The sequence below is a fragment of the Phalacrocorax carbo genome, chromosome 1 (assembly GCF_963921805.1).
Source record: "Phalacrocorax carbo chromosome 1, bPhaCar2.1, whole genome shotgun sequence".
NCBI classification, from domain to species: Eukaryota; Metazoa; Chordata; class Aves; order Suliformes; family Phalacrocoracidae; genus Phalacrocorax; species Phalacrocorax carbo.
Genome location: NC_087513.1, coordinates 113,028,640 through 113,047,467, shown reverse-complemented (window position 1 = coordinate 113,047,467; position 18,828 = coordinate 113,028,640). Strand labels below are relative to the sequence as shown.

The following is an 18,828-nucleotide window of genomic DNA, read 5'->3' as shown; positions in this document are numbered from 1 at the left end:
TCAAACCCACTCCCTACCACTACTCAGATGCAAAATGTTAATTGTTTCTCCCATCCCTGCACTCCCCTTCTAGGAGCCGGATCCACCGACTCTTGACTTCACATTGCACCACATACTGGTGGTGTCTGACCGGTAGACCCATCTTTGATGGGTCCTGCAAGTTTCACACTGGGTATATGGAAGTTAGCATATTACGGTAAAGTTTTCATGATCTAACACGTATCTGAGATCAAAGACAGGAGCTACTTTCACATGGGAAGTATGAAGAAGGTGGTAATGGAAGCACCATTTAGAAACTGTTCTATTCTCTGCAGACAGACTCTGCCCCTCATTCACGAAAGCTGCCCTATGCCTAGGTAAAGGTTTAAAAGGATGAGGTACTGGAAGCAAAAATAACGTTTGTTTGTTTGTTTTTCCTTTCAGTGGGTGAGTTTGTGAGTGATGCCCTTCTGGTACCAGACAAGTGCAAGTTCCTTCACCAGGAAAGGATGGATGTGTGTGAAACTCACCTGCACTGGCATACTGTTGCTAAAGAGGTATATTCATCTGTCTTAAATTTTCCTGCCTTCTTTATTTAGAGCTGTGTCATTCTTCTGAGGATGAGTTTAAATATAGCAGTGACATACAAAACAAAAAACAGCACTTATGAGTGTCTGAGTGAATGGCTTTTTGTGCTGCTTTTTATAGGGTAGGAAACAGCTTCTGCTGAGCACGTCAGAGTCCACTATTGGATACTTAACGTTGCTCTTTGAATGTTGATCCTGTTTCATAGCACTGTTTTTTTCCTCTCATCCACTCACACACCCACCATGTTTTCTTCCTTCAGCTTCCTGTGTTAGCACTGCTCTGGAACTCAAGATTGGTCAGCAATGCCTTGGCTTTGCCTTGATCATTGTTCTCAATATGGACATTGGTATGCCAGGTGCTTCACAGAGATCAAACAAGCCTCAACGAATGCCGTATATGAAATTCAGCATAAAAGGGTAGAAGAGCTGATAAGACAGAAATTTTGCAGTCAAGCACAGAGTTTTTACAGTTCACCAGTGCCTTACTGAAAACAGAAATAAGCCTAATGTTATAATTGCTGATGTGTTTTGGACATTTTTGTCCTTATGTAGAAAGGTTGTAGGAATGAAAACTGAGATGAGCTTCAAGAAGATTTCTGGACGTTACTTTGTTTGGAACCTCGTAGTTTGTATGTTATCCCACCTTCTGGAGATCAAAATTGAAATGTGCCTAGCAGCTTTTAAAATTTTCAGTTTTTGCTTGAATCATACTGTTGCCCCTCAAAGGAAGTGTTTAAAGCACCAACCTTCATGCAGGCAAATTCCAGTCTATTTTAAGTACTTGCAGACTTGGAATGACATAGCCTAGGAGAATGTCATCATTGTGCACTGTTGAACTATTTTCCTTTTTCACCTGTCCTACGTTACTGTATCTTTCTGTCCTACTTTGTTATATCTTTAAGGTGTAATTATGCATGACTGGCTGTTTTCCAAACAAGGCTAGAAGATACTGTACTGACAGAGGTGTCAGACCAGATACAGTGTGTTTCCATTATATCAGATATTTCAACTATTCATCTATCTTGCAATGAACTCTTTAATAGCATCAATACATCAGGATCAGGATTAATACATCAAATTATCCTTCTGCCTTCAAGTTTTCTGTTTATGAGGCAGAGCCTCTGAGGATTTTAGGCAGGAGGATATGGAGTCATCAAGTATATGGGAGGGGACAAGTCCTTCTATGCTGGCAAAGACTAAAGGGGAAGGGAGAGCATGTTGCCTACAATGGTCTTGTGGACACAGGTGGGGAGATAACTATGGTGCAGGTAGTGAATGCACACGTGACCACTCTAAATCGTGTTTCAAAATTCAGAGATCGTGCAGTTCACCAGCTGCAACCTCCTAAGGCAGTATGCAGCCACTTACATTTTTTCAAGGTCTGTGATATTTTTTCATGTTTCCTCCATAACAATATTGTTGCTGTTTTCTTTCTATTTTCTGTAGTCCTGTAGTGAGAAGAGTATGAATCTGCATGACTACGGCATGCTGCTGCCCTGTGGAATCGACAAGTTTCGAGGTGTGGAGTTTGTTTGCTGCCCGTTAGCGGAGGAAAGCGACAATCTTGATTCAGCTGATGCCGAAGATGATGATTCAGATGTCTGGTGGGGAGGTGCAGATGCAGACTATGCAGATGGAAGGTAAGACTGATTTTCTACCCTTCAATTTGTTAATATCATCTTACTAAAAATGCCAAAAATCTGTCTAAAAGACCTCAGTGTAGAAGAGTCACTGCTTATAAGTGACCTTGCAACTGCAATGGTTGAAAACATCAGTGTTCTACTGGTTTATTTTTAACTGTCTACAGAAAAGCTTATTGTTAATATAGTTATTGTGCTTTTGATGCCTTCATCTTTTCTTCAATAAGAAGTATTGCCATATTTATAAGAAAAATGCTTAAATGCATACTTATGACAACTGAATGATAAATACTGTACTCTTAAAATGCTTCATGTGCAGTCCAAGGTACTGCAGCGGATACTCAGCCAACATAACCATTGGAGGTTTTGAAATGTCTTCATTTATAATAGGCATTAGCTGTGTGCCATTATTACGTAAGAATATTTTTCTGCTGACAATTACTTTCTAAATATGATCTTAAAAAAATCTGTTTTAATATCTAGCCTTTGACAGGTTGATTAATACACTCCTGTTAGGTTGGAGTATGGAGGTTTCTTTTACAACACAGCAGTGGATCGGAGAATCTTTACCCTTTTAGCATCCCCTGTGCTTGTAGGCTGATTCTTGAGCCAAATATAGGTTATGACTGTGTTGTAACTGAGTGTTCTGGTGCTGTCAAAGCCTTTTTATATCACTCTGTTGAGAGTTTGTGAGAAGAGAGTACAACGTTATGTCCTTGCAACTGAATTCAAACAACTCTCTAAGATGGCTTTCTTCATAAAACTAAGATCTGCATTCAAATTCTGTTTGTGCTCCCTAGACTTCTTCCATCACTTCATACTGTACTAATGCAGTGTTTCTACTTCTTAGGTGACGGTACTGCATTTGTACAAGTAATACACAAAATCAAAAACTTGGGGCAGATTACAAGTGGTTTCAAGGAGAACCCTGAAAACAAATGGGAACCAAATGAAGTGAATAACGTGGAAAGTTAGCAGTACTGCGAGTTGCATTAAGTTTGAGGCTTTAATAAACCAGATGGAAACAAGTTCAGGAACAGTGTAGAGAGAAAGAGCAGAGATTGAGTTGCGGCAATTTGGTGCAAAGAGATGTCATTAAGACAATGAAAAACTAGAAACCATGTCAAGGTGGGCATCAAAATCTTTCATGACAAAGCATTAGTGTTTGCAGGGAAGAGTTCTTTGTGACTAATGGAATAGTTTAATTAAATATTTCCCCATGGTAATTTCCAGTTTTCTCTCATAAATGGGACTGACTGGTGAGGGCTGTTCGATGCAAGAAACCTGTGTCAAGCAACGTTGCATTTTCCACCTTGACACCTTCAGGCTTTTTTCTGACTTGTACTTCCAACAGCTGTCAGTGTCACAATTTATAACCCTTTCAGTGGGATTTGTACACCAGCCTTTGTTGCTGTGTCACTTCTGTATATTTTGTTCAGGTTTTGATTGAAATATGTTCTCTTAGAATAAGACATGAGTACAGACCATGTCCTAATTGAGACAAATTTGCTTTTTGTCATCATCTATATATACACAATAGATACACAGATCTATCTTATATACCTATTACCTGTCTTATCTATGCACCTTTGATCTATTATATATCCCTATATACAAAATACATAGATATAAAATTTTTCTTTCATATATCTGATCAAAGACTCCCAAAATATTTTAAATATAAGAGCTCACGGGGGCATATATAGAGTAGTTTTGCTTGTAAGACAGATATCCCTTTCATTTCTCTTTTCCATGTTTGTCACTGAACATTTAAGTTACTATTCTAGCCCATTTTGTTCCTCATAAAGCAGAACTTTGTCTGCGTATATTCATACTTATATAAGCATATGCCTTAGTCCTAAGCTGACTGTGAGGGAGGAAAGAGGAGAAAGGAAGTGTGAAGTAGGGGGACACTTCCCTAATGCTAAATTCCCAATGTACTCTGCTATTAAAGCACCTTTGTTTGAAGTGCTTGCTTAAATCTATGTTTTTTCACCTCACATGGGTGATCTCACACTAACGACGTTTGCTTCACCTTGAAGCCTTCCAAAGAGTTTAAAATCCCTTTGTGTGAAGTGCATCCTTGGCGTGACACTGCATGAAGGGAAGAGAAGGGGCTGGTAGCTCGTGCACTGGCTAACGCCGACCTCACTGCTCAGCAGCTCTGAGGCAAAGCCCTCTGTCCGAGGAGGTTTGGGTTCTTCATGGAGCCCAAACCCTCTGGGCAGGGAGGGGGAGCGCTCTTAGCAAATCAGTTGGGCAAAGTATCCATCAAAGTATTTTCCTCCCTCAGGAATGGTGATAGCTTTTACTTGGTCAGATCAACTGAGCGCAGGTTGTTGGTGTCTTCCAGCTGACGGCTTTTAACGCACACAGGGTGCGCTCCAAATCATGAGACACATGCTGCGCATTTCAAGGCGGGGGCACTCAGCCCTTGTGGGGGATTCTGGTGTTTGCTCTGCTGGTCATTTTTGTGGCCGCTGCTACAAGTACTTTGTTCATGCAAAGTACAAAGTTCACGACAGGAGCCGGTCTGTTCCGTGCCATTGCTCTGCTGCGGGTTTGTGGCGGCAATTCCGCAGCGTTCCTCTGGCAGTGGTTACTGGGTCTACATTTTTTACCCATTTCTACCCAGAAGTCACAATTTCCGGCTAAAACTAGTTGCCAGTGCCACATGAGTACTTCAGTAATTGCTCTTTCTTTTATTTTTTGTTTCTTGAAGGTCTGGGTTTGGTTCTCTTGTACAAATAGGGCCTTTTAGATGCTTTTGCCATGCATATTTCAATACATTCAGTATTTAGAATTGCTTGGTAGTCCATTTAGAATATAACCCACTCCTCGCACCTAAGCAGAAACCAGTCTGCTGTAAATGATCTCATCTGCAGGATTTTGTGTTCCTTCTTTCTCACCCTGCCTGTGTCTGGTACCTCTCCTGGGGTAGGGGAGCCTTCTAGGCTGGCTGCTTCATGCTCCCATCTCTGTAAAACGATATTGGAAAATGTTGGGCACGATCCTCCATCAGTGGGTGGTGTCATGGTAACTGCCGTGTGCCTCGGTGCGTGGGCCTTCAGGAGGGCTGTGGTTGCGTTAAGATGCCCGAGTCAAAGTGAAGGTGATGTGTTTGAGGTAGAGGTGCCAACCTGAAAAGCAAATTATTATATCCTCGTTTTTCAGAACTCCCATCATGACAAAGCAGAATCCGATAAATGTAGGCGATGTATCTTGAAGTAACTTTGTATCTCAAATCGGAATTTTAAAGTATTTGCATTTATGATTCTGAATATTTAGAGGAAACCATACTGTAGCTGTTCATTTTGTAAACATCCTTTTTCAGACTGTCTTGTGTTTTCACCCCCAACAGTTGTCTCTGGAGCACTGCATTTCGTTTTTTGTGTTGTCGTGGCTGTTCTCTCCTGCACAGGAGGAAGCAAAGCTCAGCAGCACATTGCATCCGCACCATCGGAGGGCACGTGGAGGCAGCTTGTGCAGCAGTGCTGTCACAGAGATGCTCTTCCTACCTGGTGCCTGACCACCACCTGGGTCTGGGCGTAAAAAGATGTGGCTTGCCTCGTGGTGTGGCTTGTTGACAGAACTCAGGGTGTATTTTGGCGGTGGGTGTGATATACCCTCTTTGTGTCATGAGGCCAAGAGGCAGGATCCACCCATGCTTTTGAAATTGTGTTGTCGTGCTTGTCCTGAACTAGAGTATAACCTCTGACTAAGAGGTCACGAGCGTTTTTCAGCAGTGGCGTTCCTTGCTGTTATCTACACCTTTAATAAAAATTTACCTTGAAGGCCTCCCTGAGGGACAACCAGATGCAGGTGCTGGCTTTCAGTGTAGCTGCAGAGCTCTCCCTGCATAGCTACAACTCAGTCAAGTGACCTGCAAGCTCTGGCTGCCCTTGAGACTCGGCACAGCCTTGTGGCCCTCCTGCCTGTACCTGGGTACTTGCTAGAAGCTTTGGCGTCCTTTGGCGTCCTTTAGGAGAGATGGCCAAGCTGGAAACTTCCAGGTTTTCCCTCTCGACATGTCTTGTACGTGCCTCTCCTCATCTTCCCATCACTATGCACAAGAGCTCCTGGGCTTTCCTTCCCACCTGAGAAACAGATGGCTGTCGTTTTCCTTCTTCCACAGCAGGGAAACGGAGGCAAAATAAATTGAGGGTTATATAGAAAGGTGTGGGTTTTTTTAAGTCCTGTAGCTCAGGAGCAGAAGATAGTGCCTTAACTTCAGCCAACTCTCATTTTTCTAGACAATCTAAATATATTTTCAAGGTCCAAAATAGGAGATTTAATTTCTCCTTGTTTTTTCCCCTTATCAGGTTAGGCCAAATTAATTCCGTCTGGTGTATAAAACATATGTTCAGGCTGATATAAAGATTGGGTAGTGTTGTAAATGTCGCATTGTAGGGAGTAGTGTATTTTATAAGGGTTTGGTTTACAGTTTCTCATAAACTTCTGCCAAGCAAAATTTTATGGTTTGTTCATACTTGCCATTAGGATAGTTAATATGGTAGGGTTTTTACTACAATAAATAATCCTAAAGGGCGCAGTCCACTTTGTGCTGATAATGAGGCATCTGTGAAGTAAAACTAAAATAAATCTGTGCTATATAGCATGGTAATCGTGTTTTTTCTCTGGTTTTGCAACCCTGTACCAGACTGAGCTTAAGGATGAGTGCTTATCTCCCAGATGCTGCAAAAAAGTAAAGTGCTGTATCCTTTTTGACACCATAAAGATGTTTTGGGGCTTTTTTTCCCAATGGTATTTGGGGAAACAGACTTAATTTTCTTAATTGCTTCCTCCGACTCTAGTCCAAGAAATCTTGAAAGGCTTTTAAAACTTGTCAATTTTTTATAATGGCAAAAGCAGCGTTGTGTATGTGCCTGTTACGCTGAATTGTTTCCAGGCGAGACTCTATGCTTTTACTTATCAGTCTTGTTCTAACATTTGGGGAAGAGGAGTCACAGGGGCCCAACAGAATTCCTTTGAGTAATTTGTTAGACATCTTCACTTGACATGGAGGAAGCGTACATTTAATTTCTTTCGCTTTCTGTCTCTTCTTATGTCTTTATCTATGACTTAGTGGCACAAGGATGTCAACACATGTTTTACCTAGTGCCTTCCCTTCAGAAGTGTCTGTGAGTTAGCCTCAGCATCAGATTAGTTACAATTGAAATTCCCCAGAGTGCTGTCATTAAATCAAGCTGTTACAAGGTGTGTTTAATTTGGCCACAGTCAGATACAGTCACGGTCAAATATGGTGCTCTGACCTAATATAACAACACACCGAGCCCTTGCGGTATGTCCCCTACTGCCTTGACGCAAAGTAGACAGGCAGGCAGTTGGGCTGTCTGCCTGTGGCACATGTTTATGAAAAATGCCTAAGTTTAAATAGTGACATATAAGCAAGTACATTTAGTAGCATACAAGAGTCAAGTATAAGAATTTTGAAAGTAAAATTTAATGGGATTTAGTAATTTCTATGCTTGGGAAAGTCTCCTTCCTTTTTCAAGTGTAGCCTTGACTAGCTACTGCTTAATTCCCTTTGTTTGGGTCTCTGCGTGCCAGAGCGGTCGGAGATTTAATGCAGGGAAGAGTCGGGAAGCTGTTGATGTCTTAATTGTGAAAGCAGGGAAATGCTACCACTGGCGTGGCTGTTCTTTACTGTTCTCTATACTCTCAGTGTTCATCAACAAGGACTATACAAAATATTAAATCCTCTTGCCCCATTTCTCCCCATTACATCTCCCTGTGCCCCCTTACCCTTCTTCTTCCCCCACTCCTCTCCTCCTCCACCCCCAGAAAGTGTATTTGGAAATAGAGAATGAAGGAAGAGCCTTTAGGGGATTGTTTGACCTGGGCACATCTTGTGGCCATTGCATATTAACTGACCAAGGAGACTAAGAAAAAATAGCCAAAATACTCTAATCTTCCTTATCTGTTGCTCATATGGGTACTTCATTGTCTTTGGCATTTGAACTACAGCTGGAAGAAATAAAAATGGTTTGAACACGAAGACAATTGGCAAAGCTAGAAGGGTTAAAGTGGTGGTGTTGATATGCATTGCCTCCTCCAATTTCAAAGAGATGTTTCTGTGTTGTGTCCCCAGAAAGCCTTAGTGGACAGGCTCCCAACCGTATGTGATGTGCTGGCCAGTGCTGGCCGTCGGGCAGCTGGGTGTCCGTCGGTTAAGTTCACCTGCAGGGAGGCCGTCCTCTGGCACCTGGAGTAAACTCCTGCTGTGTCTGTGTGGACCCAGGGGCATCAGAGTCCCCATGCAGTGGGGAAGTGCTGCACACCTGAGGAAGAGTCAGGCCCTGAACTGTGTCTGGATGTAGAGCATTGCTGATGCAGAAATCAGGAGGGGGAGGGCAGATCTTTCCAAGGTTCTTACTACTTCTTAAATCCTTCAATTTTTACTGTTTGCTTCGTTCTTTTATCTAGTATGTAGTGACATTGTGTTTCTTGCCCATTCTTCCCTTCTCCTCCTCCTTCTCTCCCATTGTTCTTAGTTAATGTCTTCCAGAATTGGGTCAAAAATCTGACGCTTAATTGGAAGTCTAGCTCTGAGCCCAAAAGATTTGTCTGAATAACACAGAAATGGGACATCTGGAGTCTTTTTGAAGTTTTTGCTATTCCAAAGCTAAAAAAGTGTTATTCATCGAGAAGAAGGATAGTGCCACGGCTAAATTCTTCATTGGAGGCACATTCACCGGAGGAAAAAGAAAATTAACATTTTGTCTCTGTTGAGTATTCATCTGTTTTCATGCCACCTTGTCACTCATGTTAAAACAAACAACAAGTTCTCATTGATGTAAGCTTTTTCTTTAAATTGGAAAGTCAGTTTCTAAAAATTCAGTGAGAAGTGCTCCAGTGGGAATCTCCTAAACGATTCTTTTAAAAAAACCCAAAACATTTAAAAAACAAAAAACCAACCCAAAACCCACAAAATAACCAAACCCACCCCCTACTCCCCAAGCACTTGAGCTAGTAAAACCGAACGAGACATGAAGGGTCTGTACTGCAGATTCTGACTTAGAAGCAGGAAATTACTTCCATTTGGATGGATGAAAAGATTTTCCTTTTTCCATACTGTGCAGACTGAGCTACAGGCTGTTCGTGCCCCTGAAGCTGAAGGAAAACTGAACACTGTGCCAGTGGCGACACGCCTATTGCAGTGGTTCAGGGTCTGCTTGGTGGGGAGCTCGGTCGCCTGTGACACAGGAGCGGGGCGGGTTGCAGCCAGAGGCAGCGTCCTCATCAGCTGTCCTAATACTCCCAATTAGGAACAATTTGTCAGTGCCCTGAAATGAATGCTAGGAATTATAAACTTGCTTAGTTTTCCTTTCTTTTTTCCCCTCCTCTGCAGTTTGCCATCAGCATAGGTTAATGCCAATTATTGAAATGGGTGAATTTTGCACTACATGAATTGTCCATCACTAAATTGGTATTTTAGAGAAACTGAATTCATTTGGGGAGATGGTGTGTAAGGTGTTCTGATTACTGCAATATAGTATTTCAGCTAATTGGTCAGAAGTTCATACTTGGTTTTTGTAGTAGAACTGTTCTGAAGTAGAAAAAAGTGCTTTATACCTGTTCTAAAGCACTATTAACAGTACGGCTTATCTAAGAACTTCTGTGATTTTTATAAGTATTTTAATGTTAAAATCTAATTGCTTTTCTTTATAAATTAAACTAAGGCATTACCAAACTGTAGGCATAATGTTACTGCTTATGTTGAATATGTTTGTCCTATTTGCATATAAAATATGCTATTAACACATTTTATGTCGTACATTCTTACATTAATTGGGTTTGTCTCTCATTTTGGCTGTTACTTTAATATTTGGGTAGTTCATGATACATTATTAATAACATTTTTTTTCCTTTTTCATGTGGAGGATATTAAAATAAAATTCAGAAAGCATAGAAACACCAGAGCATTAATGAATCTAGAAAGGCTGGTAAGTGTCGGATTTCTTCTCAGGACAAGTAAAGTTAGAACGGAATTGATGAAACAGCGCATTGCTTTGAGAGGTAATTACAGCGATGCTGAGCTGGCAAATCCAATCAGCATTTGAGTATAAAGCATTAACTGAAGTGATGGATGAGGCTATGGGTGGAGAGAATTAATCTAATTGAGGAAGTGATGAGCAGAAGATAGCCAGGCTTTCATGACCCCTGATGAAAGTGGTTTGCTAGCTGTGCAGGCTACCTATCTGACTTAAGTGGGTGTTGAGCTCGTTTCAGGAGGTTAATGGCATCAAACTTGCACATTTAGTGGAAGGTTGACTTGCAGAGAAGGGTTACGTTTTCTTGACCTCACAAAAACAGAGCCATCGGCTGCTGTGTTTTCCTGAATAGGCAAAAAGTTTATAAGCAAAAATTTTGTCACTTGTGACGATTGAAATGTGAGAGGAAAAGGTTCCCCATACATGTTCGTGTAGTAATTGGCTCAAGAAACCCTTCTGATATGTCTGCAAGATGTTCTGAGAAGTTCTTGCAACGTCGTGATATACAGACCCCATTTCAAGCGCTGTACTATTTATAATTCATGAAGAAAATAGGAAGTGAGAAATTTACAGCTGAGTTTTTCAACGCGTACTGTCACACCAACACGACTGTGTGCCTGTGAATGCACAGCTGGATATCCTTCCATGAAGTTATCCAGCAGTTCTGCCCTGTTTTACCTTTCAGTGATATTTGTGGTCTGTACTAGAAATAAAAGCATAGCATTGGGGTGGATTGTGGAAATTTTAAGAATTCCACCTCTTGTGAGGTTTTGATATTAACAGCACAGTGTAGTAAAGTGTTTTCTGTAGTAAGTACGTTTTCTCCTTTGCCTTCTAACAAAGGCTACACACTTCAAATGCATAGATAAAACAGCAAAAACATATAGGTTTTTTTTTTTCCTGGAAGAAAAGGTTTCTAATCTTGAATGCAAATGTTTTGGCTTTGGTTACATGATGACAGGCCATTTCTTCACATGAGATCTCTGTTTTGATCGCTGCTGAGGGAAAAACAAACAAAACAAAACACTCAAATTGTGACCTGAGCAGAGAAGAAAAGGTTAAAACAGTAAAATGTTGACCTGAAGAACTGGATCTGTGCATGCTGCTTGGCTTGGCATGCTGTAGCCACCAGAAAAAGCTTGGTACAAAAGGCGCCCCTTTTTCTTCTGGCCACATGGGTGGAGATAATCTGCTCTGCAAAAGTCCTCGCCTCTTGCAGCTGCTGCTAGTGGCAGCTGTATTTAAAAAGCTTAAGATGGCGCATTGTCTGAAAAATGTTATTCGACGTCTTACATTGGACATCCAGAGTTATTACATGCTTCTGGTATTTTTTTGTTTGCTTTCCCAATTGCAAAACGAAGTTAATCTTCCATTTTTACCCTGTTATTGTTGTGTGAGGGTACCAAGACAATTAACAGGGTGAGTACTTAGTTTGGTACAGAAATCACGCGGTCTGCCTGGGATAAGCTGTAGGATAGCAGGATGGACAAAGTGACACTGAATAGTCCATTCTGAGTACAGCAGAAGTTTTGTGGAAACAAACGTGTTGTAACATCCAGATTTTTCGGCTGGTTCTCAAGCTGGCTGAAATAGGGCTGAGCAGGCGACCTTCGCTCTGCCCTCTTCCTCGCATTTGGTCTGAATGCATTTTTGATATCAGGATTTTTAATTTAATATTTATTCAGTGTCCTCAGGCTCACAGAGCCTGATTTTGTGTGTTTGCAGGTACATTTACTTTTCTAGTTTTTAAAACTAGCAAAAATAATCGAAGTGAGGAAGAATAGGGGTTACTCTGTCCTCTAAAAATGACATACTTCTTGCTGAATCCTCCATCTTCCAGAGAAAACTGCCAGAACAGTAACACCAGCAAAGGCTTTGTTTCAGAGAGAAAACTAGGTCGGTTTTGAAAAAATATTCTTGCACATCAGTCAACAGGTACCTTCTGCAAATGCACAAGATCAAATGTTACATGCTACCTCATATACCCGTCTTTTTAAGCAGGTCAGCTGTGGAAAGAAAGTTCTGACAGTATAAAGTGTACCTTCTTGTTTAATTATGGGGGAAAAGATAAATGTATCTGTCAGAGGCAGTAGGGCAAGGAATGTGTGTTTGGTTTTTATAAATGTCCTATTTAAAAATTAATTAAAAGATTTTTAGTGCAACTTTTCTTGTTTTCTATCAAAATTAATGAAACTAGGCACACTTTTATATTGTTTTTGTATAAAAGGTTAAAAGCATACAGTAAGTGAAGAGAGACAGTCTGAAGCACATAATTCAGTTGTTTGATAAGGTCTAAGAACTCAAAAGAGGTCTATGTGACACTTACTGAAATAGCTGTTTTCATATTTTTTTTTCTGTTAGGAAATGTGAAAATAAATATAATTGCAACCTCTTCAGTAAAGAAAAAAAAAAGGAAAGTAATTAGAAGTGACAAAATGAATGTCTGAAAAATGCTAGGCAATATGAATTGCTCATCCTGAGTTCTTAAAAGTTTAACTGTCTCTTAATAGGTGTTTATATGTGGCGGAATATTACATTATTTCTACTTACTGTAAGATTCTTGATTTGCTAACCTAGTATAATCCAATCGTGAAGAAAATAACCAAAGCAGTTTTTAAGCGGTTTCTGCTTCTGTGGTCACTTAACAGACAGACCGGAAACATTATTGTGGAGGTACTTTGGGGGTCAGACTTTCAATTCTGTAAATCACTGTAACTTTCTAGACTTTGACGCCAATAAGTCATTTAAAAGATCAGCTACATAGACCGGAGGTCTGGTATAACCCTTTTCTTTCCTGGCTCTGTGCCTAATCTCACGACTGCAATGCAGTTTAATTCTTGCCCTGCTGTCTGGTTCACCTCCATACTGCAGGAAAATAGATGTTTTTGGTATAACCCTCTACTCCTAGACTATCAAGGTGAATGCTGAAATCTTAATTTCACACTTGGTTTTGACTTGCTTTCCTCTTTTCTACCCCATGCAAAATTACTTTGGTAGTTCTTGTTTAAATTTACTACCTGGGTACTCAGTTTCACATAGTTAGCATATTCACCTTAGCCTTGGAGTCGGCTAGTGTACCAAAGCCAAAGTTAAATAACAGAAGGTACAGTGAGGTGAGTGTTCATGGGCCAAAGTACACTGTTGGCGTAGATTTTAGCTTTAAGTACTTCCTGTGTTGACTTACATGTTTAATTAGCAACATCATTCAGAGGAGCGTGGTGGTGGGATCAAACCCGGTTCCTGAGAAATCTCATCCTTCATTCAGAAGAACTTTTTCTAGCATGCAAGGTTTGGAAAAAACTGTTTGGTGGAAAATTCCCAGGCCTCTGATGTGCAGGTTTGTTGAGGAGGAGTTTGGTTCCTTGCCTATTAGCTTTCTGATTTGCTTTTAACCAAAAGCCTGGTAATGAGGCTGTCTCAAACGCACTCATCTTCTTGTTTGGATTCCAAGTATGTGTCCTAGTCTTGTAATTTGCTTTGTGTTTCTGTTTTGTGTTTTCTTTAAAGGCTTTAACTCTTAAGGCATGGACTGATCCAACTGTGAATCTCTACATTTCTATTCCCACAGTTAAAGTACTTTGTGCTGTGGTGCTTTCATGCCCACAGGATTTAATATGTATCGGTGGTCATCATTAATCTTTTGCTGGAAGCAAAGCTAGACCCAGGCTGAATACTTGACAAGACAGTCCCATCACAAGTTTCCTGGAGTTCATTTGGGGGAGCTGTAGAGGCTATAAGAGGGGTGGGGGTTTTTGTGCTTTCAGGAACCTGAGGCACAAGATGGTGGAAACTGGGGTGGTGGCACCCACGGAAGTAGAAGTTATGGATGCATGTATTACCATCAGCGTGGCCTGTTAGGCTGAAAGAGCCCAGGCTGCAAGGTACATGCAGCAATTGCTGCTTCTATGTTAATTCACACAGCTGTCTAGAGCCAACATATACGGCCTTGATCTCTTAGGCAGATGGCGGCTTGTTGCTACTGCTGATTTGGTTCCTCTCCTGGAATTAGCTTTCCCCCACCTCTTTGCTCAGGCGGGGTAGCTGGTAAAAACCACAGTCCAGATGGAATCTCTTTGCAATAAAGTACAGTTGCAAAGTGTAGCGAATGCTAATGTTTTCAGATATTAAAACATCTCTCTTGAACACCTTTTCATTCTTTTTTACCCACTGATGGAGTAGATGTTTCTATTCATGTTACTTGGCAAAATCATGGTTTAAATACATCTAAATGGTTGAGCGTTTATTGCAGACAAGCGTGAGCCGTTTCCCAAAACCATTAATTAGTCCATAGTTATTTGTTATCCTAAATGGAAAGCTTTGCCATGTCTTTGTCTGAAGTGAATAGTTGCAGACAGAAACCTCCTCTTAAAACATAGCTTATGCTGCAGCCCCATGAGTTCTGAAGTGCCGTTAGAAAGAAAACTCATCGTTTTTGTCATCTGTGTTCTGCCTCTGTCCCTGTTGCAGGTTATTGGGATACAGAAAGGGAACTTCCATTTACTGATGTTTTTGTATTTCTTGAACATGAAGAGGTAGCATAGTTCGCTTTCCTTCGCTTTTCACTTCAGTTTTATCTTCACAAAGTAAGAGGACAGTGCATGCTTCTGAGCGGGGTGAATAAATAATACATTGGTGCCAGGTCTTAGTGCAGGGATGGATTGAGAAAAGGAGGTTGTTAGATATTACAGATCCACTGCTTGTAATGACGTGCTTAGGTGCATGCGAGCAGGAGCTGTACAGTGGTATGTGTTTTAAAACCAGAAGTATGTCCATTGGAGTGGTCCATGTGTTTCTGTTGGACTCAATGGAACCGGTTACCTCTTAAGGCTGTCTGGAACCCCAGTGTGTCTGAGGCATCAGAAATAGAGCTGAAACCACCAAACTCCAGATACCCTGTTTCACCACACGCGGGAGTGTGGACGATTTGTATTGATGACCCAGTGTGCAACTTGGATGCTCAAGGACGCATAAGTTCCATTACAGGGGGAATGGATTTTAATATCCCATACGGGAGGATGTGGAAGTGGAAGGTTCAAAGCCATGATGACCTCTGTGTCCACCATAAAAGGAAAGTGCCAGCCCTCTTTGCCAGGAGTGTCCACTGACAGGAGATATATACTAATGTTGGTGGGGGGGAGGAGGGGGTTTGCAAGTTTTTCAAAACTGCATTCAAGCCTAACAGTTTACCTCTGTTGTTTACTGCTGAACTGTTAAATTCAGATGATGTTGATAATATGGCTTTACAAATCTGTGAATTTACCAGTGTATCATGTAAATTTTTTGAGCAGCCTTTGAAAAATCCTGTCACCAGCACCATGAAGCTAAGGTGGAATGTCAACAATTTCTTGTAAACAAGACACTGCAGTCTGTGGCATTGATAAATCCCTGGCTGGGGTGGTATCAAGGGGGAATATACAGAAAAAGCTGTTAAGGTGTCGTGGTTTAACCCCAGTCGGCAACCAAGCACCGCACAGCTGCTTGCTCACCCTCCCCCCGGTGGGTGGGGGAGAGAATCTGAAGAGCAAATGTAAGAAAACTCATGGGTTGAGATAAGAGCAGTTTAACGATTGAAATGATAATAACAAAGTAATGAAAAGGAAACAAACAAACAAACAAACAAAACCCAAAACCAAGGGAAAACAAATGATACAACTGCTCACCACCCAGCCCGCCCCCAAGCAGCGATCGCTGGCCCCTGGCCAACTCCCCCCAGTTTATATGCTGAGCATGATGTCATATGGTGTGGGATATCCTTTTGTCAGTTGGGGTCAGCTGTCCCAGCCATGCCCCCTCCCAGCTTCTTGTGCACCTGGCAGGGCATGGGAAGCTGAAAAGTCCTTGATTTAGTATAAGCACTGCTTAGCAACAACTAAAACATCACTGTGTTATCACATTATTATAACGTTAAATCAAAACCAGAGTGCTATACCAGCTCCTAGGAAGAAAATGAACTCTATCCCAGCTGAAACCAGGGCACCAAGGTATCATGGTTCCAGCAGATAGAAGACTGAGTTGTACTTGTTTACCAAAGAAGGTAAAATGTAATAATAATACCAGGAAGTAAGCACATCTGGTATTATTATTAAATAAAACTCCAGACTTCTGACAAAAATATAAGTATCCACATTCATTTGGTAGTAAACCTTTGTTTGAAAACAGTGGATTTAAACTGATTACTGTGATGAAAGGTGTGCAAAAGTTAGATCACTGTGGTGGTGCTGACTGAGAAATGTGAATGGTACCAGAGCATTTAGCATGACAGGGAGAAACTGCTCTATACACTGTGCAAGAGAGAGGGTTTTGTCTCTGTTGGAAGAGTTGATGGTTTTTTCCACACATTGAAGTATAAGTTCATTCCTTCTGTTGTTCTGTATTGTCCCTCTCACACGCATGCTCTTTGAAGAGGAGCCAGGGTGATAACAGCGGTTGAATCCAAGGAAACACAACCAAGCGTAATTTTTCATGTTTCTTACAAGACGTGGTACCTTTTCTAATACTAAGAATATATGAAGTCCACCCATTGTCTTCATTTGCAACAGAAGCACATCAAGATGTAGCATTGCTTGTATTAAACCTGTGTCTTTGAGCATGATGCTCCAAGTCCCCTGATTACTGACAAATACTGGGGCATCTCCTGCTCCCCCCTGGCTCCTGAGGAGTGCTGCTAAGGCGTTGCATGGTATTGTTGCTTCTCTCACATCTTTCGTAACTGTGGCCTCTGAGAATGCACGGTCATCATCTGCACTGCTGAGTGTGGTTACTGTAATTGACTCTTAGCAGCGCATGATTTAGTGGGTAGCCTTGGTATCTAATGTGAAACTGTTGCTGTTGTTACTGTTAGGCCTTGCTAGGATACGTCCCTACCTGTTGTGTGTTCGTGCCGTTTGGTTTGTGATACTGTACAGTATAGTTGAGCGTGATTAAACCACCAGAACAATGTCAGTCCACTTAGTTTCTGTTACGTGGCTTCGTTGAAGAAGAAACCTTTTAAGAGAGCATAAAGCACTTCATCTGCCCATCCCCTTGCCTTTGGAAGACAGTACCAATAGGGGAAGAGACTAACTCATCTTTGTATAAATAAAGTAGACAATTGGGAAAATATTACTTCTAGAGAAAGCCTGGAGTGCTTCTTTAGAACCTGAGTGTAGTGTCACACTTCTGTACAATGAGAGTTTTTAAAACATGATTAGAAGGTCTTTTCCCTATTAAGCCCAATTTCAGGCATCTTAATTCTATAAGTATATAGCAATGTTCGCACTTCCATTTAGGTATCTAAATCTAAGGCAAAACCACTTCTATTTTCACTGCTCCTTTTTCTTGAAACTTACAATAAAATACAATCCTGTGAAATACTACCTTTGTGATTGAGTCTTGCAGAATATGTCACTAGCAGAAATATTGTTTTTCTCAGAGTGATCAAAATAGTACAAGGAATATTCTAGTACCTTTTTGTGCAAGCTTTCTAGAATACTTTCAGGAGCCTGATCCAGTAAAATGTTGTGGACTTCCATCACTTCTGGCTTTTTTTACCTTCTCAGATGTTTAGTTCTTCAGCAAGCAGCAAGTCGTGAATGGGATGCAGGTGGAGGCTACCCTTAAATGTTTACTTTCTTGTAAGTTATTGGAGAGGAAACAAGGGCCCGCTGTAATCCTGGGCATAGCCAACCAGTACACACAGAGAATTGTCGTCTTTCATCCTGCCCCCTTCACCATCACACCCCTAAAAGGATGGGGTGGGGGGAAGGAGGAAAAGAAAAAACAAACCCAACAAAACCTTGGCTTTGATGCTGAGAATTTCCCGGCAAAATACTGTGGACTGACATAGCTGGGTTGATTGCTTTTGTGTAGCTAAAAACAGATGGATATTGGATGCACGCATACAAATTATTTTTGAAGTGGCTTTCCATGTGACTAATTGACTTTCCTTTGTTTGTTTCATTAGGTTGTTTTTGTTGTCCTTTTTTAACTTTATGAGCTTGCCAATATCCGAGAGTGATCATTCATGTGAAAGGAAGAGGAAAAATAATTGCACTTTTTTTGCAGCATGCTGTGTTTGTAGCTTAGGTGAGAGAGAGACGGAGAGCAGCTTTCTTTAATGTTGAAAGGCATATGGTGTCTGATGCTCGTGATCAAAACCTGCATGTCTTATATTCAGCATGCCTAGTTTAAATGTCTGTAGTTAGCCAAAACTAGAAGCTTCTTAACGTGGAGATGAGAAACAGATGCTGGACTTACAAAGCCACCTCAGTCTTGCAGTTGAAAAGTGATGGTGTATGTATAGCATTTACTTCATGCTCCTAAAGAGGTGAAATACTTGATAAGAAAAATAAAAAGAGAAGAAACCTGTTGTTCAGAAAGGAGTTAGTAAAAATGAAGTAGAATTTTTTGGACATAGTGGATTTAGAATGGCAGTAGAAAACCACACAGTGCAGATGGTGAAATTTCTAAGCCAGTTCTTTGAAATCAAGAAACTAAAAGAAGCAGCCAGTGATTTTGTGCTCCTTTTTCAGTCTTTCTCCCATGTGAATGGAAACAGGTCATCTCTTATCCAGGTTCCTCTGCAAGATGGCTGTTACTGCATCCACTGGTATATCCTGCCTGGGCGTG

At 41.1% G+C, this 18,828-nt stretch overlaps 1 protein-coding gene across 4 annotated transcripts in view; it reads left to right on the top strand.

Moving 5' to 3' along the window:
• APP (amyloid beta precursor protein) overlaps positions 1 to 18,828 on the top strand; it is a 226,668-nt gene that overhangs the window by 109,376 nt on the left and 98,464 nt on the right. For all 4 annotated transcript variants that reach the window (XM_064470153.1, XM_064470144.1, XM_064470139.1 and 1 more), the window contains exons 4-5: positions 424 to 536; positions 2,013 to 2,206. In XM_064470153.1, coding sequence (XP_064326223.1) covers positions 424 to 536; positions 2,013 to 2,206 — 307 coding nt within the window. The remainder of the gene's footprint in view (positions 1 to 423; positions 537 to 2,012; positions 2,207 to 18,828) is intronic.